Below are 27,717 nucleotides of genomic sequence, written 5' to 3' on the forward strand. Positions count from 1 at the left end.
ATGTCTTCTGCCCATTTTTAATTGGATTATTTGTTTTTTGGGTGTTAAGTTGTATCAGTTCTTTATATATTTTGGATACTAACCCTTTATCAAATATGTCATTTGCAAATGTCTTTTTCCATTCCTCAGGTTGCCTTTTAGTTTTGTTGATCATTTCCTTCACTGTGCAGAAGCTTTTTATTTTGATGCAGTCCCAGTCATTTATTTTTGCTTTTGTTTCCCTTGCCTTGGGGACCTATCGAGAAAAATGTTGCTATGGCCAATGTCAGGAAAATTACTGCCTACGTTCTCTTCTAGGATTTTTATGGTTTCAGTTCTCACGTTTATGTCCTTAATCCATGTTGAATTTATTTTTGTGTATGGTGTAAGAAAGTGGTCCAGTTTCCTTCTTTTGCATGTAGCTGACCAGTTTTCCCAGCACTATTTATTGAAGAGACCTTTTCCCATTGCATATTCTTACCTCCTTTGTTGAAGATTAATTAACCATATAATTGTGGGTTTATTTCTGGGCTGTCCTGTTCCATTGATCTATTTTTTTTGTGCCAGTGCCATACTGTTTTGATTTCTACAGCTTTGTAGTATATCTTGATATCTGGGATTGTGATATCTCCAGTTTTGTTCTTTTTCAAGATTGCTTTGGCTCTTCAAGGGTCTTCTATGGTTCCTTACAAATAAGGTTATTTGTAAGAAGTGCTGTCAGTCTTTTGATAGCGATTGCATTAAATGTGTAGATTGCTTTGTGTAATATGGACATTTTAACAATATTCGTTCTTCCAGTCCCTGAGCATGGAATGTCTGTTTGTTTATATTGCCTTCAGTTTCTTTCATCAGTGTTTTAGCATTTCAGAGTACATGTTTTTCACCTCTTTGGTTAAGTTTATTCTTAGGTATTTTATTATGTTTGGTGTCATTGTAAATGGGATTGTTTTATTAGTTTCTCTTTCTGCTACTTCATTATTAGTATAAAGAAATGCAGTAGGTTTCTGTATATTGATTTTGTATCCTGTGAGCTTACTGCATTCATTTATGAGTTCTAGTAGTTTTTTGGTCTAGTCTTGAGGATTTTCTGTGCAGAGTATCATGTCATCTGCACATAGTGAAAATACTACTTCTTCCTTACCAATTTGGATGCCCTTTATTTCTTTTTATTGTCTGGTTGCTGTGGCTGGGACTTCCAGTACTATGTTGAATAATAGTGGTGAGAGTGTGCATCCCTGTCTTGTTCCTGACCTTAGGGTAAAGACTCTCAGTTTTTCCCCATTGAGTTTCATGTTTGCTGTGGGCTTTTCACATATGGCCTTACTGCACTGAGGTATGTTCCCTCTTAACCTACTTTGTTGAGGGTTTTTATTATGAATGGACGTTGTACTTTTTCAGGGGCTTTATCTGCATCTGTTGAAATGATAATTTGGTTTTCCTCCTTTCTGTTGTTGATGTGATGTGTAACATTGATTGATTTGCAAATATTGAACTGCCCTTGCATCCTGGGAATAAATTCCACTTGATTGTGGTGGATGATTTTTTTTTTTATGTATATTGTTGGATTCCGTTCACTAATATTTTGTTTAGGATTTTTTTCCATGTGTATTCATCGGAGATGTTGGCCTATAGTTTTTTGTTTTGTTTTGTTTTTTGTTTTTTAGTGTCTTTATCTGGTTTTGGCAACAGGGTAATGCTTGGCCTCAACAGAATGAATTTGAAAGCTTTTCTTTTGTTTCTGTTTTTTGGAATAGTTTGAGAAGAATGCGTTGTAACTCTTCAAATATTGGTGGAATTCACCTGTGAAGCTCTCTGGTCCTGGGCTTTTGTTTGTTGGGAGTTTTTTGATTACTGATTCAAATTCATTGCTGGTAATTGGTGTGTTCAAATTTTCTGTTTCTTCTGATTCAATTTTGGGAGGTTATATTTTTCTAGAAATTTATCCATTTCTTTTAGGTGGTCCCATTTGTTGGCATATAATTTTTTATAATATTTCCTTATAATCCTTTGTATTGCTGTGGTGTTGGTTGTTATTTCTCCCTTCATTTCTGATTTTGAGTCTTCTCTCTCTTTCTCTCTCTTCTGATAAGTGTCTGGCTACAGGCTTGTCAATTTTGTTCATCTTTTCAAAGAACCACCTCCTGTTTTCATTGGTATGTTCTATTTTTTTTTAAATTAGTTTCTATATTGTTTATTTCTTCTCTAATCATTATTATTCTACTGGCTTTTGGTTTTGTTTGTTCTTTTTCTGTATCCTTTAGGTGTGATGTTAGGTTGTTTATTTGAAAATTTTCTTGCTTCTTGAGTTAGGCCTCTTAGAACAGCTTTTGCTGCATCCCAAAGATTTTGGACTGTGTGTTTTCATTTTCATTTGTCTCCATGTATTTTTTCATTTCCTTTTCATTTTTTCATTTTCTTAGTTTACCCATTTATTGTTTAGTAGCATGTTACTTAACCTTCATGTATTTGTGTTCTTTCCATACTTTTTCATATGGTTGATTTTTAGTTTTATAGTATTGTGATTGGAAAAGATGCATGGTAAGGAACTTTGATCTTTTTTTTTTTTTTTAAGATTTTTATTTATTTGAGAGAGTGTGTGAGTGGGCGGAGGGGCAGAGGGAGAGGGAGAGAGAGAACCTCAAGTAAATACTGCGCTGAGCACAGAGTCTGCTTTGGGGTTCGAGCCCATGACCCTGAGATTATGACCTGAGCTGAAATCAAGAGTGGACTTAACCGACTGAGCCAGGCAAGTGCCCCTGACTTCCATCTTTTTGAATTTGTTGAGGCTTATTTTGTGGCCTAATACGTGATCTGTTCTGGAGAAAGTTCCATGTGCAGTTGAAAAGAATGTGTATTCTGTTGTTTTAAGATGGAATGTTCTGGAATGTTCTAAATATATCTGTTAGATCTATCTGGTCCAGTATGTCAGCCACTATTTCCTTGTTGATTTTCTGTTTGCATGATCTATGCACTGATATAAGTGGGGTGTTAAAGTCCCCTACTATTATTGTGTTACTGGTGGTTATTTCCTTTAAGTTTGTTATTAGCTGCTTTATGTATTTGGGTGGTCCTATGTTGGGTGCATAAATATTTTGCTAAATTGTTATAAATTGTTCTATCTTCTTGTTGGATTGTCCTCTTTATTACTATATATTGCCCTTCTTTGTCTCTTGTTATAGTCTTTGTTTTAAAATCTAGTTTGTCTGATGTAAGTGTTGGTAACCTGGCTTTCTTTTGACAGCTATTTGCATGATAACTGCTTTTCCATCCCTTTAGTTTCGTTTCTTTCTTTCTTTCTTTTTTTTTCTCTCTCTTTCTCTCTTTCTTTGAAAGATTTTATTTGTTTATTTGAGAGAGAGAGAGCACAGGCAGGTGGAGGGGGAGAGGGAGAAGCAGACCACCCCTCCAAGCAGGGAGCCTGATGTGGAGCCTGATCCCAGGACCCTGAGATCATGACCTGAGCCGAAGGCAGACACTTAACCGACTGAGCCACCCAGGCGCCCCCATCCCTTTAGTTTCAATCTGCATGTGTCTTTAGGTCTGAAATGAGTCTTTGCAGGCAGCATATAGATAGGTCATGCTTTTTTATCCATTCTGTCAGTTTGTGTCTTTTGATTGGAGTGTTTAGTCCATTTACTTTCAAAGTAATTATTATAAGTATGTACTTATTGCCATAATTTTGCTTGTTTTGTGGTTGTTTTTGTAGTTCTTCTCTTTTTTTCTTCTCTTGTTCTCTCCTCTCATGGTTTGCTGCCTTCTTTTAGTGATACACTTGGATTCCTTTCTCTTTATTTTTTGCATATTTATTATCAGTATTTGATTTGTGGTTACTGTTAGGTTTATTTATAACATCTTCTGCCTGTAGCAGTCTATATTAAGTTTATGGTCACTTAAGTTTGAACCCTCCCCTCCCATGTTTTATGTATATGGTATCATACTTTACATCCTTTTATTTTGTGAATCCTTTGACTAATTTATATAGATATATTTAATTCTGCTACTTTTGTGTGTCCTATTTTTCTTCTACTTAGGGCCACTCAAAGAGTACCCTTTAACACTTCTTGTAGTGATTGTTTAGTGGTGATGAATTGCTTTAACTTTTTGTTTGGGAAACTCTGTCCTCCTATTCTGAATGATAGCCTAGCTGGATAGAGTATTCTTGGTTGCAGGTTTTTTTCTTTCAGCATTTTAGATCTATCATCCCAGTCCCTGCTGGCCTGGAGTTTCTGTTGAAAAATTTGCTGAAAGCCTTATAGAATTTCCCTTTATGTAATTGTCTTCAGTTGCTGCTTTTAAAATTCCTTGTTTTAAAAAAATACTTTATTTGCTTGTCAGAAAAAGAGAAAACACAAGCAGGGAGAGCAGCAGGGAGAGGGAGAAGCAGGTTATCTGCTGAGCAGGGATCCCGATGCGGGACTTGATCCCAGGACCCTGGGATCATGACCTGAGCTGAAGGCAGACGCTTAACCGACTGAGCCACCCAGGCATCCCCCCCCTCTCTTTTTTAAAGATTTATTTATTTAGAAAGAGAGAGAGAGAGCATGAGCGTGAGTGGTGGGGAGGGGCAGAGGGAGATGGAGAGAGGGTCTCAATCAGACTTCATGCTGAGCACAGAGCCTGATACAGGGTCCGATCCCACAACCCCGAGATCATGATCTGAGCTGAAACCAAGAGTCACAGGCTCAACTGACTGCACCACCCAGGTGCCCCTAAAATTCTCTTTATCTTTACTTTTTGCCATTTTAATTACTAGGTATGTTGGTGTGATCTCCTCGGGTTTCTTTTGTTAGGGGCTTTTGGTGCCTCCTGGATCTGGATTTCTGTTTCCTTCCCCAGATTTGGGAAATTTTTAGCTACTGTTTCTTCAAATTATCTGTCCCCTTTTTCAAACTAGCCTTTATATCAAGTATTTTTCCAGATTATGTGAACTTGGAAAGCATTTGGGTTAGTTTCTATCTTTTTGAGTTTTAGAATGACCAATTCTTATAAGTGCTTGCCCTCAAACCAACTAAATAGAGTTGTTTTACAAGTTAATTCCTTCCAGAGGTAGAAGCACATATAGAACACATACATAGATATACATGAACGTGCGAATAGATGCAGACCTTATTAGCTTCTGTTTAGAATTACTACCATGAAATAAGTGTTACCAAAGCGTCTATCACACCCATTGACTCAGGAAAGGAATGGGTCAGCCCTTAGCCAATACATTGTCCATCCCATAAACTGATGAGCTGTGGCATGCTGCCTCAGCCAGCTGTCCCAGGGAACCCCATGGATGCTGGACAAATCAGTAGGATAGCACCTGGCTGGGTTTGCTAACACTGTTGCCAAACAAACCTGAATAAAGTTGTCACAAGAGAAGCCAGTGACTCAAGAGACAAGGGTTTGGAAAAGCGTGAGAAACTTATTTCGGGTTCCGGCAGCTGGGGAGGTGGCAGGCTCAAGCCTTAACAACCAACGTCTCCATTGGCAAGATGGACACCAAGAGTTTCATAGGAAGAGGTTCAGGGGGGTACCTGGCAAAAGAGCAGGCAGAGAGTGTATGATCATGGGTGGGGGTCTGTATGTGTTCAGCTCAAGATCCTGGGCAGGGAAGGGGGGCATGTGGGATGTGGTCTTCTAGGCATTTGGTTGCTATCAGGGCTTTTCTGTTCTTGTGGTTGGAATATTCCAGTCATTAAAAATGTTTTTGTCAGTGCCACCTGAAAGTGTAATAAGAAATAAATACACTGGGTTTTGGTTGGACCATGAATTGTTGAGTAGTCTTGTCAGACGTTTCTGGTTTTAAGTGTTTGGCTCTATGGTTGAGCAGGAGGGCTCGCTGGCATTAAGTATAAACTTCTAGTTACAGAATTTGGATCTGAGGTTCTCTGGTAGATGGTTAAGATTATTGGTATAGATGGCTAAAGTTTTCTTTTAATATTTGTGGAGAAGCTACTTAAGATTTGTATTTGTCCTTGGCAAGTCAAGTTTTCAAATGGCCTTTCCTTCTTGTCTTTACTTGATAAGAATTACCTTCCTGCAATTTGCATTTTTTAAAAAGATTTTATTTATTTATTTGACAGAGATAGAGACAGCTAGCGAGAGAGGGAGCACAAGCAGGGGGAGTGGGAGAGGAAGAAGCAGGCTCATAGCAGAGGAGCCTGATGTGGGGCTCGATCCCATAACGCCAGGATCATGCCCTGAGCCAAAGGCAGATGCTTAACCCTCTGCCACCCAGGCGCCCCTGCAATTTGCATTTTAAAGAAATTGGCTAGATAAAGAGTTCTCAGTGAAGACCTGGTAGAACATTGAACATTTTCATTTTAAATGCATAGGGAAAAAATGTAACCATTTTCTAGAAGGACATTCATTTTCTTAAGGTCAGAATTTTTACAATACATATAAGCCTTTCAAGATAAATAAGGGAAGTTTTGGGATTGATAAACAGGATTGGTGGTCTTTGAATTGGTTTTGGAACCACACCTCTGGTCCTGTAAAGACTAGTTTTGTAAAGAAAGCACGGCTGTTTCTAATTTCTCACCGAATTTCATTGCTGCTTAAATGATACCACAGGACTAATAAATCCATCCATTCATGAAAATGCCTTTTTTCCTTTGGATACATTGAGCGTAGGGGAGAAAGCCTAAAGAAATTTCTATGAGGCCCTGGATATCAGCTTTCCAGTTTGTCCAAATTTCTGATTATAGTTATTAAATCTTTTAAAAATATCTTGTCAGGTTTTGCCTGGGACAAACAGAAAAGATTTCTGGAAGTCTTAAACAACCTCACACACTCAAGAGAAATCCTCAAATAGGGTGTAAAAAATACTATTTTTATAAGAGGTAGAGTCACTCCCCAAGAGAGCCAGAGAAACAGCCATCTGCAGGTCCCAGGCAGGCAGAACGCCCAAGCTGTGTTATTGGGATATAAAGTGAGGTGGGCAAGAAAGAAAGACTTATTCCTAAGAGTGAAATTGTTAATAACCAATGGTTCTGGCTTTGAAAAGGATGGGATAATGTGAATTTTTATTTTCCCCTCTTGATGAGGCCCAGGAGGTAATCTATTAAAATAAAACAAAACAAAACAAAAAACTTTTGGGGATCTTACTTTGTTTTAAGAAATTGCTTTTATTGTGAAACTCCATCTTTGACCAAGAAGTGTAAGATCTCTGAGGAGGATCATCTGTAACCTCAGGTGGTTTTATGTTAAAAGGTAACTGTCTCTTTAGAGTGTAAAGGTAGTTCAGACAGAAATTGGTAGATTGTGAGTACTCAGGTAGAAAAGGCTAGAGGGGAGCAGTAGGAATTATGTCAGTCTTACAGTCTTGTCTTAGATACCGCTTGTGTTTTAAATTTTTTATTAGCCTTTTGTAATGAATCTTTCAGTGAGACTTAATTTGGAATCTTGAAGCCTTTTGGAAGCTTCTTCATATCAATTAAAATAGGCCTCCCATTCTGTTTAATTTGGGAACCTTTTACTTTCAACTGTACTTTTTAATTGAGCAATCTTGTCTAACTGGAACATTCCCCATAATGGCCACTATAAATCCTAGGTTATTTTTAATAAAAATTTTTTCATCTTGCTAGATATCTGCAACTTCTAGGACTATAGTTCTTAGACCTAAAATAAGCAGGTGTGCTTGACTCTTTAGAATGTAAGGATCCCATCAGCTAAGTCTTTGGGTTTCTCACAGCCAAACTAATATCTAAAAGTTGTATGCTGCAGGGTTGGGGATTGTGCATGTTTTTCTGTATACCTTGCTCCACAGAAGTTTTCTTGAGGTTGTCAGGTGACCACGGGAGTCTTCTTGAAGTGCTGGTCGTTAAATGCTTGAGCTGTATCCACCAGTTTTTGTGGCTTTTTGCCTCTACGATCCCCACTAGCAATAACCTTTATTTATACAGAACAAGAACAAACATGTGCCTTAATGTATTAGCAGTATCATGTCTTGGCCACAAGAAGGCCCTGTGCACACCACTGATAATTCTCCTAGAACCTTGCTGAGGTTTTCTACCCAGGGAATTGTGGTCCAAAGGATTGGGGGCATGGTTCTGGGCAGACCCTTCTGCCAGCTCAGTTGGGCTCTGGGCAAAATTGCCATCTCGCCTGGGCTATAGGCAGAACTGCCAGCTCAGTGAGGGTTGGGCTCTGGGCAAATATGCCAGCTCAGTTGGGCTTTGTGCATAACCGTCTGCCATATCAAGCTGACCTGCCTGTAAAGGAAAGCCCGTTGAAGGGAATTAAGGGTATGTATTGCATGGAGCACTGGGTGTTATATGCAGACAATGAATCATGGAACACTACATCAGAAGCTAATGATGACTAACAAAGCATAATTAAAAAAAAAAAAAGAGGAAAGCCAATCAGATCAGGAGCTCGAGTGCCAAAAAAAAAAAAAAAGGCAACTCTCACACTGACAGTTGCTTACCCACAGCCCTCTGAAATGACGATAAAGACAATGAACTCAAAGGGTTTGCACTGTTTCTCATTTTCCCTGAATGCTGTCAGAAGTTTGCTTCAGATCCTACCACTGCCACCAAATCTGTTCAGTAACCAAATTCAAGCAAGCAAATTTGAAGATTTAACTTGCTTTGTTAAACAATTCATGAATCGTACAAAATTGCAGCACCCCATCTAACAAGTGGAACGCTCCAAAGAGTTATATAAAATGGAAGATTTTTATAGGATGGTGGGGGCAAGAAAGTTATTAGTAAGAGAAAAGGGTTGTTCCAGGCAAGGTCACTGTTTAGGGGGAAAGCAGCTGTTGTATCATGTGATTACTCTTTCTTTGTGGGGTAGAGAGGACCCAGGTGGCGGACTAACTGGTATGGATTGAAAAATTTCTGACTAACCAGTTAAGTCTACCTTTCTGGGGATTGTTGAAACCACAGTTAGATTTTGTATTAAGTATTCGTTTGGAAACTTGGTCTAAGTGACACCATTTTGGACCTGTGATTTTTTTTTTTAAACACAGTTTGAAAGCACAAAAGGAAAATTACCTTTTGAAGATGCATGTTGATTTAAGCCTATTTAAATCAAAGCATAATCAGTATAACCAAGAGTAACTATGTGAGGTGATGGATAGTAACTAAACTTATTGTAGAAATTATTTCACAATATATATAATGTATCAAATCATGTTGTACACCTTAAACTTATACAACGTTGTATTTCAATTTTATAGCTCAGTAAAACTGGAAAAAAGTAAGAATAAGTAACTGAATAGGAATAACTGTTTTAATTGCAGAAAGATGAAAATTAACAAGGTTGGGGGGGACTTACATGGTTGTGGGAAAATAAAAAGCCGTGGAAGGAAAATGTTTTCCTAACTCAACAGTGTTGTTTAGGATTGGCTTTCTTTACCTTCACGTGTGTAAAGTCAAATAGAAGCTGCTTGCGAATGTATTTTTTCCATGTTATTATGTATATTTGCAGCTTAGTGAGACTATCTGATTATTACATGATTTGTGATTTTTTAAACATAGACATGTTTATTAAGCACAAGAGTTCTTACAGGCAGTGGTTCACAATTTAGCTTTTCATCAGAATCACTTTGGCTCTTTAAAAAACCCAGATTCCCAGACCCCATCCTAAAGGTGTTGAATAGAGATATGAGCATTATTGTTCTTTGTATTTGATGATAGTATACCATTTTAAATAATTAGAGTTTATTTGCATAAGTGTGAAGAATCTTTGTAACGTGGCTTAGTCAGCCACATTTGTTGAGCACCTACCATATATTTACATGTTTCAGAGTGCTCTAATTAATTCTAACATGAACCAGACAATTTATTTTACAAATACACACGGATTGATTTTTAGTTACCTAAAAATAAGTGAATATTGGAAACAAAAAGTATTTTTTATAAAAAAATCTCATTTTGAAACTTAATTGGTGGATATAATGTTTAGGTCCACATGAGATTATAGTAGTAGAGAAAATTATGCTTCCATAGTAAACTAAGTGCAGAGGAGATATTTTATCACTGTTGTAGCACTTATCCACAATAACAAAGTTGAGTAGTTGTGATTGAGACCATATGGCTTGCAAAGCTTAAAATATTTCCTATCTAGCTTTTTATAGAAAAAGTTTATTGACTCCTGACAAGGATTTACATTGTTTGTAAATAAGAACTATTTTACTACTTCCCTACCAATCTGTGTGCCTTTTCTTTCTTTTTCTTGCTTAATTGCACTAGCTAGGACTTCTGTATGATATTGTGTGGGAGTGGTGGGAGTCTGTGTCTTTGTTGTATTCTCGATCTTAGGAGGAAAGCATTCAGTCTTTTACCATTAAGTGTGATGTTAGTTGTAGGTTTATCATAGGTACTGTTTATCAGGTTAAGAAAACTCCCTTGTATTCCTAGTTTACTGAAAGTCTTTAACATGAATGAATGAATGCTAAATTTTCTCAGATGCCTTTCTGTATCCATTGATCATGTGGTCTTTCTTCTTTAGTCTGTGAATATGCTGAATTATATTGATTTCTTTCAATGTTGAACTGTTGTTGCATTTCCCAGATAAACCTCACTATTTTGATATATATCTATATCTATAAGCTATGTTGCTGGATTTTATTTGCTAATATTTGATTGAGGATTTTTGTCTATTTTTTATGAGGGATTTTGGTCTGTGATTTTTTTTTTTCTCGTAATACCTTCTTTAGTTTTGGTATTAGAGAAATGCCCTTGTATAATGAATTGGGAATCCCTTTTTTATATTTTCATGAAGTTTTTTTTAAAGATTTATTTATTTGAGAGGGGAAGGGGCAGAGGAAAAGGAGAGAGAGAATCTCAAGCAGACTGCTGCTGAGTGTGGAGCCCGATACAGGGCTGGATCTCACGACCTTGAGGTCATGACCTGAGCCAAAATCAGGAGTTGGACACTTAATCCACTGTGCCACCCAGGAGCCCCTATTTTTTTTTAATAGCAGTGGTGTTATTATTTCTTTAAATATTTAGTAGAATTTGTCATTAAAACTATATGAGCCTGAAGTTTTCATTTCAGAAAGGTTTTAACTTAAGAGATTCAGTTTCTTTAATACAGGTCATGTATTTCTTCTTGGGTAAGTGTGGGTATTCTTTAGCTTTCAGAGTGTTGGTCCATTTTATCTAAGCTGTCCAATTAATATGCATCGGGCTGTTGGCATTATTCCTTTTCATATCATGGGGTCTGTACAAATGATGTACACTTTTTTCCTCTTTATTAGTAATTTGTACCTTCTTTCTTTTTTGCTTGGTCAGTTTAGCTAGAGGTTTGTTTTTTTGTTGATCTTTGCTAAGAACTACCTTTTGGGGGCGCCTGGGTGGCTCAGTTGAGCATCTGCCTTCGGCTCAGGTCATGATCCCAGGGTCCTGGGATCGAGCCCCACCTCAGGCTCTCTACTCAGTGGGGAGTCTGCTTCTCCCTCTTCCTCTGCCCTTGCCCCACACTTGTGCTCTCTCTCGCTCTCACTCTCGCTCTCTCTCAAATAAAATCTTAAAAAAAAGAAAAACAACTACCTCTTGGTTTTTACTGATTTGTACTGTTTATTTCCTTTCTGCTTGCTTTGGGTTATTCTGCATTTCTTTTCCTTTTTTTTTTAAGGTAGAAAGTTAGATTACTGATTTTGGGGTGTTTCTTTTGTAATATAAGCACTTATAGCTCTAAATCTATACTGTTTAGATGTTCACTAATTTTGATTTGTTTTATTTTCATTTTTGCTGAGTTCATAATATTTTGTAATTTGAACCTTTCTCTTTCACTTTGATCCATGGATTATTTAGAAGTGTTTTGCTCTATTTTTAAGTATTTGGAGATTTTCAGATATATTTCTCTTGTTGATTCTAGTTTAATTGTATTATGCTTACTAAACATATTTTTTACGATTAATTTTTATTTTTATTTTTATTTTTTTCAAAGATTTTATTTATTTATTTGACAGAGATAGAGACAGCCAGCGAGAGAGGGAACACAAGCAGGGGGAGTGGGAGAGGAAGAAGCAGGCTCATAGCGGAGGAGCCTGATGTGGGGCTCGATCCCACAACACCGGGATCATGCCCTGAGCCGAAGGCAGACGCTTAACCGCTGTGCCACCCAGGTGCCCCTACGATTAATTTTTAAAACTTCCTCAGAGATTGTGTTATAACCCAGGGAATGGTTTGTCTTGGAGAAAGTTCCATGTGCATTTGAAAAGGATACGTAATCTGCCTTTGCATTGTGCAGTGGTCTATAAATACTAGATCCTGTTGTCAATGTTCAGTTCTTCTATAACCTTGAGGTATTTTTGTATACGTTTTTTGTGATTATTGTGAGAGGAATGTGAAGTCTCCAATTATAAATGTGGGTTTGTCCATCTCCTTTCATTTCCATCAAGTCTTTATATTGTTTAGTTGTTAGGTGAATTTACGTATAAGATTCTTTTGTGTTCTCGTTGAATTGATTGTTTTAACATTGTTCAATGACGTTCTTTATTCCTAGTCATTTTTTTTCTTGCGTGGTAGTCTACTTTGTCTTATATTGATATAGTCTCTTCAGTTTTCTTTTGGTTAGTGTTTTCATGGTATAACTTCTTCCCCCATTTTACTTTAACTTACCTATATTATTAAATTTAAAGTTTTTCTTTTTTAGACAGAAGGCAATTGTGTCTTGTTTTTAATATAATGTGACAATTTTTGTCTTTTAATTGGTATGTTTAATATAATTGATATGTTTGAATTTAGGTCTATCATTTTATTATTTGTTTTCTGTTTTTGTTTCTTTGTTTCTCCTTTACTGCCAACTTTTGAATTATTTGAACATTTAATTAGTATTTCATTTTTACTATACTGGCTTGTATGATAATTTTAGTGGTTGCTGTAGGGATTGAGGTCTCTGTTTTGAGTAGAGTAGAAATGCAATAAAAATTTGGTTGGTTTAAACCTAATAACTTTTCATGGCTGTCTTCTCTTTTCTAATGCAGTGGACAATTTTTAACTTTTATTATTTCCTGAAATTCAGTTTGGGGTTCAGAATTAATTCTTGAAAATAGTGAATAATTAGTAGTTGTGTTTTTATAATTTAAATGGATTATAGTACAGGTAGATATTAGAGATAATTTTATCACCATATATGTCTATATTATTCTTGTTTCATATTTTTTAGAGCTTAGTATGCTATAAACATTGAAATGATAATAACAACAATAAGTGTTATTATTATTAAAAATTTGTTTCAGGTACTTTGATAAATGTCCAGAGTATTTAATATACTTTGAATGAATCAACCATGAATTAGTTGATATAGATACTGTGACTCAGCAAAATTAAGTAATTTGTTCAAGACTGCACATCTTATTTGTAATAAAATTTGAATTCAGATCCAGGTCAATTTGATTCCAAAGTTCATATGTTGTAGTATTAGTCTAGCCATTCATTTTACTGGTATTTATTGAATACGTACTATGTGTCAAGTACTATATTATTTCTCATAGAAAAATGAACAAGGCCTTGCTGTTATGATGCTTCTGTCTTGTGGCAAGACTGCCATTAAATAAATATAATAATAAATGTGTAATTACATTGTGGTAATGCTATGAAGGGGAAGGACAGGGAATGAAAAGTATCAAAAACATGAGGAGCTTAGTTTAGATAGTTTGTAGGAGTGACATTAGAGGTAAAGATCTAAGATTGATGGGAGTTAGAAAGGCTGTATTGGCAGAGAGGAAAGGATGTCCCAGGGTCTTGAATTGGAAAAGAATTTAAAGGTGCTTGGAGCTGAAACAAGGCCAGAGTGGTTTGAATGTTGTAACAAACTGTGGATGTGAACTGAGGCTGAAAAGAGAGGCAGGGGCCAGGTTATCTAGGGCTATGTAGGCTATGCTAGTTTAATTGGCAATTGCCTTAATTTTTCCTCCTCAGAAATGGGCAGTAGATTGTAAACCATTTATAAAGTAAGAACTATCTACTTCCATGAATTACTTGACGGATGTAGCTGATATCTCTTTATCTCAGTGCAAGGTGTAGTCAGTCCTAGAAATCTAGCATTACTTATATATCTGCCCTAGAATCTGTGGTGTTTCAGGTTTTTTTGATAAAAAGAAAATTCCTCCCACAATGGTTAGTAGGTTTCATTGGTTAAAATAATACTAGAAGAATAATACTTCTAGAATATCGTGTGGAGATCACCATACTTTAAAAATTTTCTTAAGACATGCAGGAGATCAAACATGACATGCTACTCCTAATTTCAGCTCTTTTTAATGAACCTTGAAATACTGTCTTTTAGCGTGTCCTTCACACTTCTAATATTGAATCACATGTTTATGTCTTTCTCAGTCTGAGGGAAAAGGGCACACCAATGCTGGAGATGCAATATATGAGGTAGTAAGTCTACAGCGACAGTCTGAGAAGGAAGAACCAGTCACTCCCACTAGTGGAGGGGGTCCAGTGTCACCACAGGAGGATGAAGCAGAAGAGGGTAAGAAGTGACACCTACTCAGTTCTCTCTCTTTATATAGCTGCTTTACTTATAACCCTCAACGGAGTGTGTGTGTGTGTGTGTGTGTGTGTAAGAGTGAGGGGTGCGGGAGGAGAATGAGGATTATTCCTAGTCTCTGCTACTCTTAGGCTAGATTCTGCTGGATGCAGAAGAAATTTTGGTCCATTGGTTCCTTGGTTGCATAGTCCCCAGTGCCACTTATGCATCTGTTTAAATTTGCTGTTTTGCTTTCTGTTTTATTTCAAATATTTTTGAAGTGTTTAATGAGAAGTTTCAACTTCTCTCAAGTGTTTTTAGAATTTTGGTGATAGGTCATGTCCCACTACTCATTTGACATTATTTGCTGTTGCTTTATCATTTTACCACTCACTTTTTTGAAATAGCATGGTATGTGCCCTGTTTACGGCATGGATGCTGCTGAGAGACGCTAACCAACCTCCTAAGAGTCACGCTTCGTTCGGCTCTGTGCGAAGCACTCTTTTTTTAGAAACTAGAACTAAATGGCAGATCTTTATTGTAAGTCCTTAAATTATCTGCTTATAGGGTAGGGTTTATTAAAAATAAATTTCTAAATTTATATCATCTTTGAAAAAAGCATCTTAGAATTCTCAGTCTTTCTGTGAAACTATTCCTTTATTTGGTTGCCATACAGATACTGATTATTTTTGGCTAATGTTTATTGAGTGCTTATTACATGCTAAACATTATTCTGTGTGTAATTAAAAAAAATCTTCGTGAAGGTGTAATTTACATACAATAGAATGTACCCTATTTTATTTATTTGTTTATTTATTTATTTATTTATTTATTTATTTATTAAGATTTTATTTTTAAGTAATCTCTATACCCAACGTGGGGCTCAAACTAGCAGCCTCAAGATTGATGCCCTACTGACTGAACCATCCAGGTGCCCCGAATATGCCCATTTTAATTGTATAGTTCACTGAATGTTGGCAAATGGATACATCTGTATAACCACCACGAGCATCATAATATAAAATGTTTCCATTACCCGCCCCCCCAAATTTCCCTCATGCCCCTTCACAGGAGTCATCCTTTCTTCTCACCTACAGTTCCTGGCAACCACTGATCTGTTTTTGTCACCATGTTTTGCCTTTTCTACAATTCATGTAAAAGGAATCCTGTAGTACATAACCTTTTGTATATAGCATCTTTTACACAGCGCACATCTTTTGGGATTTATCTATTTGTGTCAATAGTTGGTTTCTTCTTGTTACCGAGTAGTAATTTATTGTAAAGATATGCCACAATTTGTTTATCTCCTCACCAGTTAATTGACCTTTGAGCTGTTTGTAGCTATTGGCTATTAGCTGCTATGGATATTTGAGTACAAGTCTTTGGCGAATATCTGCTTTCATTTTTCTTGGGTAGATCACCTAGGAGTGGACTGGCTAGGTCTTATGGTAAGGGTAGTTTAACGTTATAAAAAAACCACTGAGCTAGTTTTCAAAGTAATTGTATCATTTTCCATCTTAATCAGCAACATATGAGTTAGTCGCTCCATATCCTTAATCACATTTGGCATTGTAACTTTTAAAAATTTTAGCTATTCTAGTGGGTGTGTAGTGGTATCTTGTGATATTAATTTGAATTTCCCTAATGATTCATCATGTTGTTCAGCTTTTCATATGATATTTGTCATTTGTATATCTTCTTGGCCAACAGTCCGTTCAGATCTGTTGCCCATTTTTAAATTGGGTTGTTTTCTGATTGATTTTTCAGATTTCGTCTCTCTCTCTGTATATATAGTTATATAAAAGTCCTTTATTAGATATGTTTTGCAAGTATTTTGCCTCTTCATTTTTTGAACAATGTCTTTTGGAGAGCAAAAGTTTAAGTTTTATGCAGTCTAATTTGTCAGTTTTTTTCCTTAATGATTTGTCTGTGATCCATTTAAATTTTTGTTTGGTTGGAGGTAGCGTTTAGAGGGTTTTTTTTGTTTTGTTTTGTTTTTTTGGCTTAAAAAGCCGTTATTACCTCTTATGGCTTCTGAAGGTCAGGAATTAGGAATGGTTTGTGTGGGCAGTTCTAGTGAAGAGTTTCTTATGAAGAGTCAGGTGTTGTCCGGGGGTGTAATAATCTGAAGACTTCACTGGGTGGGGCTGATAGGGGCCCATTCACAAAATTACTAAAATGATGCTGGTGGTTGTCCAGCAACTTTGCTTCCTCTCACCTGGGCCTCCCCACAGGGGCTGCTCGGGTGTCCTTACGGGATAATGGCTAACTTCCTCCAGACAGCAATCTAGGAGACTAAGGTAGAAACTGCAGTGCCTTTTATGTCGGAGCTTTGGGGTCACGCAACATCACTTCCATAGTATTCTCTTGATCACAGCGTTCAGCCCTTCCTTCCATTGTGTGACTCCACTATATTCTATACAAGACTCCCAGGAACACAGTAGTGGTCATCCCTCCCCAGCCAACACAAAGAGGAAAAGACCAGAGATCACACGCAGGAGAATTTGGGCCAGACCTAGAAGCACATTTTTTCCTGGTAAACAGGAACCACAGTCCTGGTCTGAGAATGTAATTGAGCTACGTGCACAGGAAGAAAAAACAGGAGTGACAGGTATCTACCAGAAAGTAATTTGAACACAAGATTTCAGGTAATGTCTTACAAAAATGCCATTCTCTTTAGAAATGAAAAATACATGGAACTAGAATTAGGAGAGAACAAAAATAATAAAATGACAGGTGCTACTCAATAGGAATACATTACATAATTTACTAAGTAAAAATTCCTTTCTTCTATCCACTAACTTAAAAGAAGGTTAACTCACATGGATTAAGTATCTGTTTTGTGGTATATATTATATTAGATATTTAATAGATCTAATAGATTTAACATTTTACTCACATTAGCCCCGAGGAATAAGTATTAGCATCTTTATATAACATATGAAGAAAAGACAAAAAATTTTAGGCAACTCATTTGAGGTCAAAGGGCTAATAATAATATACAGAATCCTGGGATGCCTGGGTGGCTCAGTCAGTTAAGCGTCTGCCTTTGGCTCAGGTCATGATGCCAGGGTCCTGGGATCGAGTCTTGCATGGGGCTCCTTGCTCAGCCGGGAGACTGCTTCTCCCTCCTCCTCTTGCTCCCCCTGCTTGTGCTCTCTCTCTCTCTGACAAATAAATAAAATCTTAAAAAAAATAAAAAATACACACACACACACACACACACACACACACACACACACACACACAGAGAATCCAAACCTATGTTAGTCTCACTCTAAAGCCAGTGAATTTTCATGACCTACAAAATCAAGGTATTCTCCTTTAAAAACTGAATTGATGTAACTCCACTCAGTTTCTTAAAAGGTAGTATTTTTAATATTACAGACAAGATATTTTAGATCTTACATACTTCAGATCATATTCTAGATCTAATGTCATACATCTTGGGTGGAAGACTGTAGTGTAACATAATATGAAAACATAACATGAGACTCTGTCTTCTAAACAGCACTGTTTTATGTGAAAGCACTTTTGGAGAGTGATTTCAGCATACAGATCAAGTAGTGCATGAAAAAAGACTTTTAGATATGGAATATTTCAATTATGTCAGCCAGAAGCAAACATCCTTCTTTAAAGGGCAGGTTGTAGGAAAACCTATCGGAAGCCAAAATATTCTCTTCAACAGAAGTCTTTCAGACGCACAAGCACACCTTTAATTTATTTTCCATGCATTTTGTCTGACATATTACTTGATGTTATTCAAGGCTTAGAAAGGTATTTTTTGGTTTAGTGGTAATTACTTCAAGGGTGAGGAGATTTGAAAGTTGTGCAGATGCACTTGAAGGGAAGAGCTGCTTACTTATGGAAAAGAACATTACTAGAAAATGGATACATTGACAAGTAAATGGCAAACCAAATGATCCCAGGTTTAGCTTGTTATTAATGAGCAAAATATTCAGAAACATTCCCTGCCAGGATCTTAAGATCATGTAGGTGAGCATTGGAAAGACCATCATTTTTTTTAATCTTACTGAATTAGGCCCAACCTTCATTTTTACTTTTATTGAAGTATAATTAACATACAATGTTATATTAGTGTCAGGTGTACAATGTAATGATTCAACAATTCTGTACATTTCCATTGTGCACCATGATAAGTGTCATCACTGTCACCAAACTTTATTATATTACCATCTTATTAACTATATTCCCTATGCCGTGCTTTTCATCTTCATGACTGACTTATTTTGTAACTGGCAGTTTGTACCTCTTAATCCCCTTTCTGTCTTTTACCCGTCTTCCCACCCTCCTCCCATCTGGCAGCCACCAGTTTGTTCTCTCTCTCTCTCTCTTTTTAAAAGATTTTATTTATTTATTTGAGAGAGAGGGAAGGAGTGGGGCAGGGGCAGAGGGAGAGGGCGAAGCCGACTCCCCACTGAAGGCATAGCCTGACAGGGGTGGGGAGGGGGCCTCAATCCCAGGACCCTGAGATCATGAGCCGAGCCAAAGTCAAAAGCTTAACTGACTGAGCCACCCAGGAGCCCCTGTTCTATTTAAGAGTCTTTTTTTTCCCTTTGTCTCTTTTTTGTTTGTTCATTTGTTTTGTTTTTTAGATTCCACATATAAAAGAAATCATATAGTATTTATCTTTCTCTGTTTGACTTATTTCACTTAACATTTATAGCCTCTAGGTCCATCATGTTGCTGAAAGTCCTCAGCGAAATGCAAATCAAAACCACAGTGAGGTACCACCTTACACCCGTCAGAATGGCTAGAATCAAAAACACAAGAAATAACAAGTGTTGGCAAGAATGTGAAGAAAAGGGAACCCTTGTGCCCTGTTGGTGGGAATGCAAACTGGTGTAGTCACTGTGGGAAACAGTGGAGTTTCCTCAAAAAATTAAAAATAGAATTACCATACGATCCAGTAATTCCATTATTGGGTATTTGCCTAAAGAAAAGCAATGATTTGAATAGATAAATGCACCCCTATGTTTATTGCAGCATTGTTTAAAAAACCTAAGTTATGGAAGCAGCCCAGGTGTCCATCAATAGATGAATGGATGGCGAAGATAGTATGTATATACATTGGACTATTAGCTGTAAAAAAGAATAAGATCAGACTTCATTTTTGATGTCATTTTGACAGAGTTCTTTTGACACAGTTGTGTCCAAGTGGCTACTTCAAAGTGTAAGGAACAGAGGCAGAAGAGATACATTTGAGAATATTCTGGAGATAAAATCAAGAGGTTTATAAATTAATTGTGTCCTGAGCAGCAGAAGCGAAGGGAAGAAAAAGAATCAAAAGATCACATCTAGGTTCCTAGCATAGGTGGTGGCTGGATGATTTTGGTCGAACAAATGAGACAGGAGAAGGAAGAGTGGATTTTAGGGTGAGGGTAAGATTTATTCTCTTTCAGACATTGATGAGTTTGAACTTACTGAATATTAAAGTGGGACTATTTTTCACTTATTAGAAATAGTCTTTAATTGTGCGAGAAGCTTAATAGCTGGAGATAAAGGTTTGAGAGACATTAGCATGATGTAATAAGCATGGCTAAAATTTCCTTGGGGGAACATGTGGGAGATGCAGGTTAGAAGTAGAATTTAAGTGATCACTGACATTTGAGGGGTAGATGCAGGAAGAGAAAGCCCAGCTAAAGGATTTGCAGAAAAATGATCAGAACGTTGTGAGGAGAACTAAGACAGTGTAGTAACAGACTAAGGAGTGGAGATTTGCAAGGTGGGGGTGATGTGCAGTTTTGCCACAGGGAACAGGGAGGTTCAGCATGAAAGGACCAAAAACTGTTAATTGGATTTGGTAAATTTTAGAAGTCCTGAACCTCTGTGACGGTGATTTTACTGAAGTTGGGAAAGAAAGCCTCATTATAGTGAATTGAGGAGGGGAGAACAGTGTTCTTAACCTTTCAAGAAAGTCGATGAGAAGAGGAAAGAGATTGGATTAAAAACATTAGGTTATATTAGGCCAAGAAAGGGGTAAGAAATTTGAGCTCATCTGTAGTTGGAAAGGGAGAGCTAAAATAGAGAGGATTTAGCCACTGAATGTGTAACAGTACATTTTCCTGACATGCTTCTGTGTCCTTGCAAATGCTGTTTACTCTGCTTAGAGGCTTTTTCCATTTAAGTCCACCTGAGTAAGCTCTTCAACAAAGACATGTTCACAGTCAAAAGAAAATAGTAATTTTAGCGTACTGGCAGTTTCTATAGAGATGTTTCAAAATATTTTCTATGACATTTTTTTAGTAGGTTGCTTAGGCAAATTACATTTAAAAAGTATTCAATGCAGAATGGCTAAGTGATGAGCTTGGCGAATCCACTTATCAAAAAATGATGATAAAACTGGATAAAATTGTCAAAAACCAGCCAGCTCAGGACTTGGGAAAGTGATAAATTATACAAAAAATTGAGAAGCGTCTATTCAAGAAAAACTACTGAACTCAGATAAGAACAGTCTATATTTTAGTCCCTGAGGCTGCTCCCATTCTGCTCATTCCTACCACTGGCCTTTTGACTTGGTAGTTTTCCAAGGGTGGGGCAAGCTGTGAAAACTAGGAGCTTTGCAAAAACAGATCCATAAATACAGTGAACGGATTGGTGGTTGCCAGAGGGGAGGGAGTGGGGGAGATGGGCAGAATGGGTGAAAGAAGGTGGGAGATACAGGCTTCTAGTTGTGGAATAAATAAGTCACGGGGATGAAAGTTACAGCATAGGGAATTTATTCGGTGGTATAGAAACAGCCTTGTATGGTGACGAACAATAGCCGCACTTGGGGTTAGCTCTGCATAGCATATAAAGTTGTTGAATCACTGTCTTGTACACCTGAAACTAATGTCATATTGTGTGTCAACTGTAGTTCAATAAAAGACAGAAAAAAAGAAAACCAGTAGCTTTGCTTTAGCTGCTGGAAGGGGTTTATTTGATTTGGAGCAAACATAGAAACCCTGTATTTCTGGAATGCTGCTGGAACAGTAGTGGTTTTTTTTTGTGGCAAAAAGATGGGAAGGCCAATGTTGTAAATAGCATGAGGTCATAATTTTGGTTGGGCAAAGCCACAGACTGGCCAGAATTTGAACAAGATTTAAGGAATAGGTGGGCCTTCATAAGATTATACATACCACTGGTAGTGTGAAGACTGTGCATGTGTGCAAGGCTGTGTACACACGAGAGACCAGAGAGAGCCCTAACTAGTCACATATCCATGCTGGACCTGAGGCCTTGCATATGTATGACTGAGTCATATTTCCAGAGTTGTTCTTTTTTTTTTTTTTTTTTAAAGATTTTATTTATTTATTCGACAGAGAGACAGCCAGCGAGAGAAGGAACACAAGCAGGGGGAGTGGGAGAGGGAGAAGCAGGCTCCCAGCGGAGCAGGGAGCCCAAAGCGGGGCTCGATCCCAGGACCCTGGGATCACGCCCTGAGCGGAAGGCAGACGCTTAAACGACCGAGCCACCCAGGCGCCCCCTGTTTCCAGAGTTCTGTCTCTGAAATGATTTTGCTTTTCTTTTCTATTTAATGGAGAGCAGCTGTGCTCCAAGTGGAGTAAACAGCTGAAGACTGGTTCTCGTAGGATCAAGCCTTTTGTCTTCTCCTGTCAGCAAGTGGCAACTGCAGGCTCCAAATCTCAGAATCCAGAATCTGTCCTCTCTCTGACTTGATCATTTCTTGTACCGGATTATTGCCATCGCTCCTGACTAGTTTCCTGCCTTCCACCCTCGGCCCTACCACCCTAGTCCATGTTCCACACACTGGCCATACACATTCTTTTGAAATTTGTCAGATTACTTGACTTCTCCCCTTAAAATCCTCTATTGGCTTCTCATTTCACTCAGCCAAACATTCTTTTTACCAAGGTTTACAAGCCTGAATGTAATCTTGCTCTCCGATTTTTACCTTTCTGACCTCATTCCCTGCCACTCCCTCCCTCACAAATGCCGCACTTGTCCTTTTGCTGTTCTTCAGACGCACAGGCATACGCTTGCCTTGGGCTGGAGTGCTCGCTGTGGCCTCTGGCTGGGACCCTAGTTCTTAGGCTGCCGCAGGGTCCATCCCTCCTCTCATTCTAATTTTTCTTGAGCTGCCACAATCTCATTGAGATCTTGCCTGCTCAGTAAGTAGAACGGTAATAGTAAATGAACGAACAAATAATTTAAAAAGTGAATATATTTGTTATAATAGATATACTAAATGAATGTTTCTCCTTTTATGATGCCTCAAAATGATTTAATACTGAGAAAGATTAGAAAAACAGATGCAACATTTTGGGTTTGTATTTGAAAATATGAAAAACATACATAAAGTTTTCAGTTTCTCATCCTTATGTGTATGGTCTGAAGAAGAACAAGTCATCAGATTTTTGTTTTTCTAAAAATTTTTTTCACTTCTGTTCTTCATTTTTCACTGAGATGTCACCTCGTCTCTTGAAATTCTATTAGCCATCACCTTTATTTAAAAAGCTACAAAAATCACAGAGTAGGAAGTAATACTTTTTTTTAATAGATCAGGCATTTCATACATTTTCAATATACTTTATTATTAGTTCTGTAATTGACATTTCTGTCAACGCAAACATCAAAAGTTAGAGCTGGGGGTGGCATCGAAATGTTTTCCTGCTGGGGGCAATTGGAGAATTCTTTTATTTAATTATTTTCAACAATTTGCCTGTCAAAGCAAAAGTGGAAGTTCAAGTCACTCTAAATTGTCTTACCTTAACCTGTAATTTAACTAAAAAGGGATACAGATATAAAAGGACTAAAATTGCTCTTAATTTCCCGCGGAAGATCTAAGTAAAATGAATTAAGATATCTTTGCATATTTTTCAAATGCTGTTCAAAAAATGAAATGTGTTAAAGGGTATTAATTTGGTTGCAAAAGCATCTTAGCAGAAAGTTAAGTCCATCAGTGAGACAGTATAGGGATTATTTGAAAATTACCTTATCACCTTTAGACGCTCCTACATATTCTGAATTGCTCCTGCAATCAAACCTCAAACTTGAGGTGCCGTTGTTTGCTTCATCTGTATTTCAAACTGGCTTTCTGTTTGTTGACCTGATACTTATATTTACTTAGTTGTAACATGGATAGTAAGTTACATGAAGGCAAAAGATGGCAGTTACAATATGATTTCCTTACGACACATGACCAAGTAATTGTAGAAGACCAGAGTCACAGTCATATTAGGTAAGCTTCACTCCTGGTCGTACTTTTTATGTTCAGTATAATCTGCAGTTTTTATATTGGGATTGGTTAAAATGCTATCTAAAAAAAAAAAAAATTTCCCCATGATTTAAGGGACTGTTAGCTGTCTGTCACTACTCCTAGCTCGTTATAACTAAAGAGCAAAATAGTCTCAAAATCAGAGGCTTATTATCTCCTAATTTCTTAATTCATAGTCTGATTAGAGAAAAGGCAGTGACAAAGAAATTTTACTATAGAAACCAGTTTGCAGATGAACGTTTTTTATATTCAAATGAAAAGAAGATAGGGGATATAGAAAAGAAATTAGTTTTTTCAGAAAACGTGATGATCATACAGCACTTACGTGTGGCAAGCACGAGCTAAAGAAGTGCTACTCAAACGTTATGTGTACAAACATTGCCTGGAAATTTTGTTAAAGTAAAGTCTTGTTTCTTAGGTCTGGAATGGGGCCTGATCTGCATTTCTTAAATCTCCTACTGGATACCACAGCACACTTTCAGTAGCAAGGATTTAAATTGCCTGCTTATATTAATTCATTTAATCCTCATATCATCCTTAAAAGGTTCACACTATTACTGTATCCATCTTGTAGATGAGCAAAATATGTTCCACTCAAACAGACTTGGCACATTAGATACTGTTTCTTTAGCAGTCAGATACTTTATTTGTAAAATTTGTGTGCGCACGTGTGTGTGGGGAGGGGAGAGGAAAGGAGGAAGGGAGGGAGAAAAGGACTTTATAATACTGTTTTATTCTTGCGTTTTAAATGATCTGTTTCAACAAAATGATTAAAAATATATTTGATAAGGGAAGGTATTTAAGAGAAAGTGGAGGGAAAGAGTGTATTAGTTTTCTGTTGCTCCATAACAAGTTACCAAAACATTTAACATCTTAAAAGAACACAAGTTTATTATCTCACATTTTCCATGGATCAAGAGTCTGGGCATGGCCTAGCTGGGTTCTCTGCTCAGGGCCTCCTAAGGCTGCAGTCCAGAGTTTCACTTAGAACTTAAGTCTCATCTGAGGCTTGGGATTCTCTTCAAAGCTCAAGTGATTGTTGACTGAAGTAATTTTCTTGCAGCTGTAGAACTCCTGGTGGCTTGCTTCTTCAAGGCTGACAGGAGCATCTACTCTAAGGGAAGGCCGAGGCCCTCTTTTCAGCATTTACCTGATTAGGTTAGGCCCACCTTGATAGTCTCACTTTGATTAATTTAAAGTCAAACTGGTTGGGAACCTTATATCTGCAGATTCCCTTCCCCTTTGCCTTATGACACAACCTAGTCACAGCTGTCACATTTATACATTCTGCCTACACTCAAGGGTAGGGATTTTGCAGGGTGTGTACCCAGGAGGCAGGAATCTTGGGGGCTGTCTTAGAACTGCCTATCACAGAGAGCTATGTACCAAAAATAAAGCAAACCTGTCATTTTTTAAGCGTCTGTTAAGTAATAGCCACTTTTGCATACATGCTATCTCACTTGTCACTGTGACGATGCAAGAGAGGTACTATTGCTTCCGTAATTTTGTAAGTTTATATCTCATTTGTCCAATTGGACTAGGCCCTAGGATATAAATATATGCAGGATAGCTAAACAAAAAAATGATCTCAACAAAAAGAGTACATGATGAATTGCCAAATGAGTAATAAGAGCATTGATTGGTATAGGTTTCCAGTGTTTTTTCTCAAGCCATTTTCATTACTTGTGAAACCCTTATCATCTCTGCCTGTTGAAGCCAGGGTTCATCTATCAGTTTAAATGCCATTCTCTTTGTCACTTATCCCCAGTCAGAAGTGATCTGTTATTCCTTGAATATAGAAGTCCACTATAATTTTGCTTATCTTTAATAACATTTATGATATTCTGTGTTAAATTACAGTTACATGTGTCTTCTCTTCCTTACTTGACTATAAATTCCTTCTGACAAGCTCGGGTCTTTATTCATACTTATATCTGTCTTCTGCTGGGCCTATCAGAGATTTCAACATAGTGGGTCACCAGTAAATGGTAGCTTTACTTCACTTTCAAGTGATTAAGTCAGGGAAAATTTGAGTGAGTTAGTGGGATTTGGAAGAGTAGAAAGTAGGAAGCATAGCATTTTGACATCTGTGAAAACAGGAAGTATAGATGCACCCAGAATCTGCAGTGTGCCTATGAGACAGTGAGTGTGAGGTTGGAGAGACAGGTGGGGAACAGGCCTTGGAGGGCCTCATTGAAAACACTGAACAGTGTGGACTTTAACTGTATAAAGTTGTGGAGAGTCATTGAGGGGTTTTGAGCTGGGCGTGGCACGAGCAAAGATTTGAGTTAGAAAGATTAAGTGGGCAGTAAGCTATGTAGAATGCAGTTAGGAACAGTGAAGAACCTGTGATTAAATCTCTAATTTGAGGAGATAAAGCCTGAACAAGGGTGCCGATCCTGGAAATAGAAAATGACTGATTTCAGGGAAATAATTGACAGGAAAAGGTGATGAGTCATACCTGTTTTTAATTGCCATATTCAGAGGCTTAGTGCTGGGTTAGCTTGCCCTGGAAGAAAGCATATTTATATATTAATTTCATTCATTTCAGAAGTATTTGTGTACATACATATTTTTAGCCCTGTGGTTCCTTGGAAGGACTTCCTTTAAGGCTAAACTTTATGTTTAATGTGGGAATAAGCATTTTAAATCATTGCAGGAATTAAGTAATACTATGAAACATCACAGTGTGTATTGCATTTGGCCCAAATGTAATCAAGTGCCAAATGTATGGTTTAGATTCTAAGTGTTGTGAGATAAATTAAGATTGTCATTTGGGCTCTTGATGTTTTCCCCTACAGATAACCAGTGGTGTTTCAAAAAAACAACTGCAATCTAACCATTGGATGCTTGAGTATGATTTGGTCCCATATCAACTGAACTTAAGCATGTAGTATTGATTTTCTCCCCTGTGATTTGTATTTCATTTAAAAACCTAAAATATAAAATTGTGGTGTAATTCATGATTACAGTCTAATCTTAATCTTGAGTCTAATCTTATTCCACCCCAATCATACAGTAATTTTTATGTTTTAAGATACAGTGCCTCTAAAGAATGAAAATCTAGCATTCAACAGAAAGTAAACTACATTCTCACATTTCTAGGTTGCATGTCTTCTACCAAAAAAAAAAAAAAAAGACAATACATCGTAATCATTTCCCGCAGCAGTGTTTTTTGTGTCTGGAAAGTTTATTGTCTTGTCCTTAACTGGAATCTAGTATTTTTTTTAAGTGATAAGATTCTTGAATTTGGCAGATTGAAATCTGATTCTAACATACTTAATGGGTATGGAACTGATTTCTATTATATTTAAATTGTACAATATATAGTCTAGTCTTTTATATTTATAGTAAGTATATCCTCACTTTTCATAAAATTGATTGTTTTTTTGAAAAATGTTCTGGGCATTTGAAAAAAAAAATCATCTTTAATGTTTTGAAGCAAATAGAAATGAATGGTTGCTCTGCAAGGGTCCTGGGCTTGGCATACTGTGGCCAAACTACCCACAGTCTGGTTTTGTTGTAATGGCTTCTGAGCTAAGATCGGTTTTTATATTTTTAAAGTGTTGTAATAACAACACCTCTCCCCAAACCACCCCCCCCCAAATAAAGAAAGAAGAGGAAAGAGAAGAACATGTGATAGAGCTGAAAATACTTACTATTTGGACCTTAGAGAAAAGTTGGCCAACTGTGAGAGTCACAGCATATTTGTGAATATGTATGTTTTATGTAATTCCTAAGATTCTGTAAAATATACTGTTATTACTATGCTTTCTTTTGTATACATAACTGGGGCTACATTTTAGTTAAAGTGTTTTGTTAGTTGCATTTGTTACATAATAAATGCCCTTCCTATTAGTGCTCCAAAGTAAACTGTTCTTATAAAATTTTTCCCATGAGTTGCATGTTATAATAAAGTTTTAGTGTATTTCTAATGAGAAGTATGTAAAATTAAATTAAAGATTTTTTTTTTGCATTTTGAAATGACCTTAAGTGGAACAACTCAAAATTCATGAATTGAGTTTGTTATTAATAGAAAATATACTTGAAAGGAAATATGAGAAGTAGCAAGAAAAAAAACA

General features: G+C 37.0%; 1 protein-coding gene across 3 annotated transcripts in view; it reads left to right on the forward strand.

The window, feature by feature from the left end:
- Positions 1–27,717, forward strand: part of RABGAP1L (RAB GTPase activating protein 1 like) — a 713,371-nt gene that overhangs the window by 149,680 nt on the left and 535,974 nt on the right. For all 3 annotated transcript variants that reach the window (XR_005836374.1, XM_040636233.1, XM_008696595.2), the window contains one exon: positions 14,259–14,400. Coding sequence is in view for 2 of the 3 variants with exons in the window: in XM_040636233.1 (XP_040492167.1) it covers positions 14,259–14,400 (142 nt within the window). In the remaining variant the exon portion in view is untranslated. The remainder of the gene's footprint in view (positions 1–14,258; positions 14,401–27,717) is intronic.

This window comes from Ursus maritimus, unplaced genomic scaffold, assembly GCF_017311325.1.
Source record: "Ursus maritimus isolate PB19 unplaced genomic scaffold, ASM1731132v1 scaffold_2, whole genome shotgun sequence".
Taxonomy (NCBI): domain Eukaryota; kingdom Metazoa; phylum Chordata; class Mammalia; order Carnivora; family Ursidae; genus Ursus; species Ursus maritimus.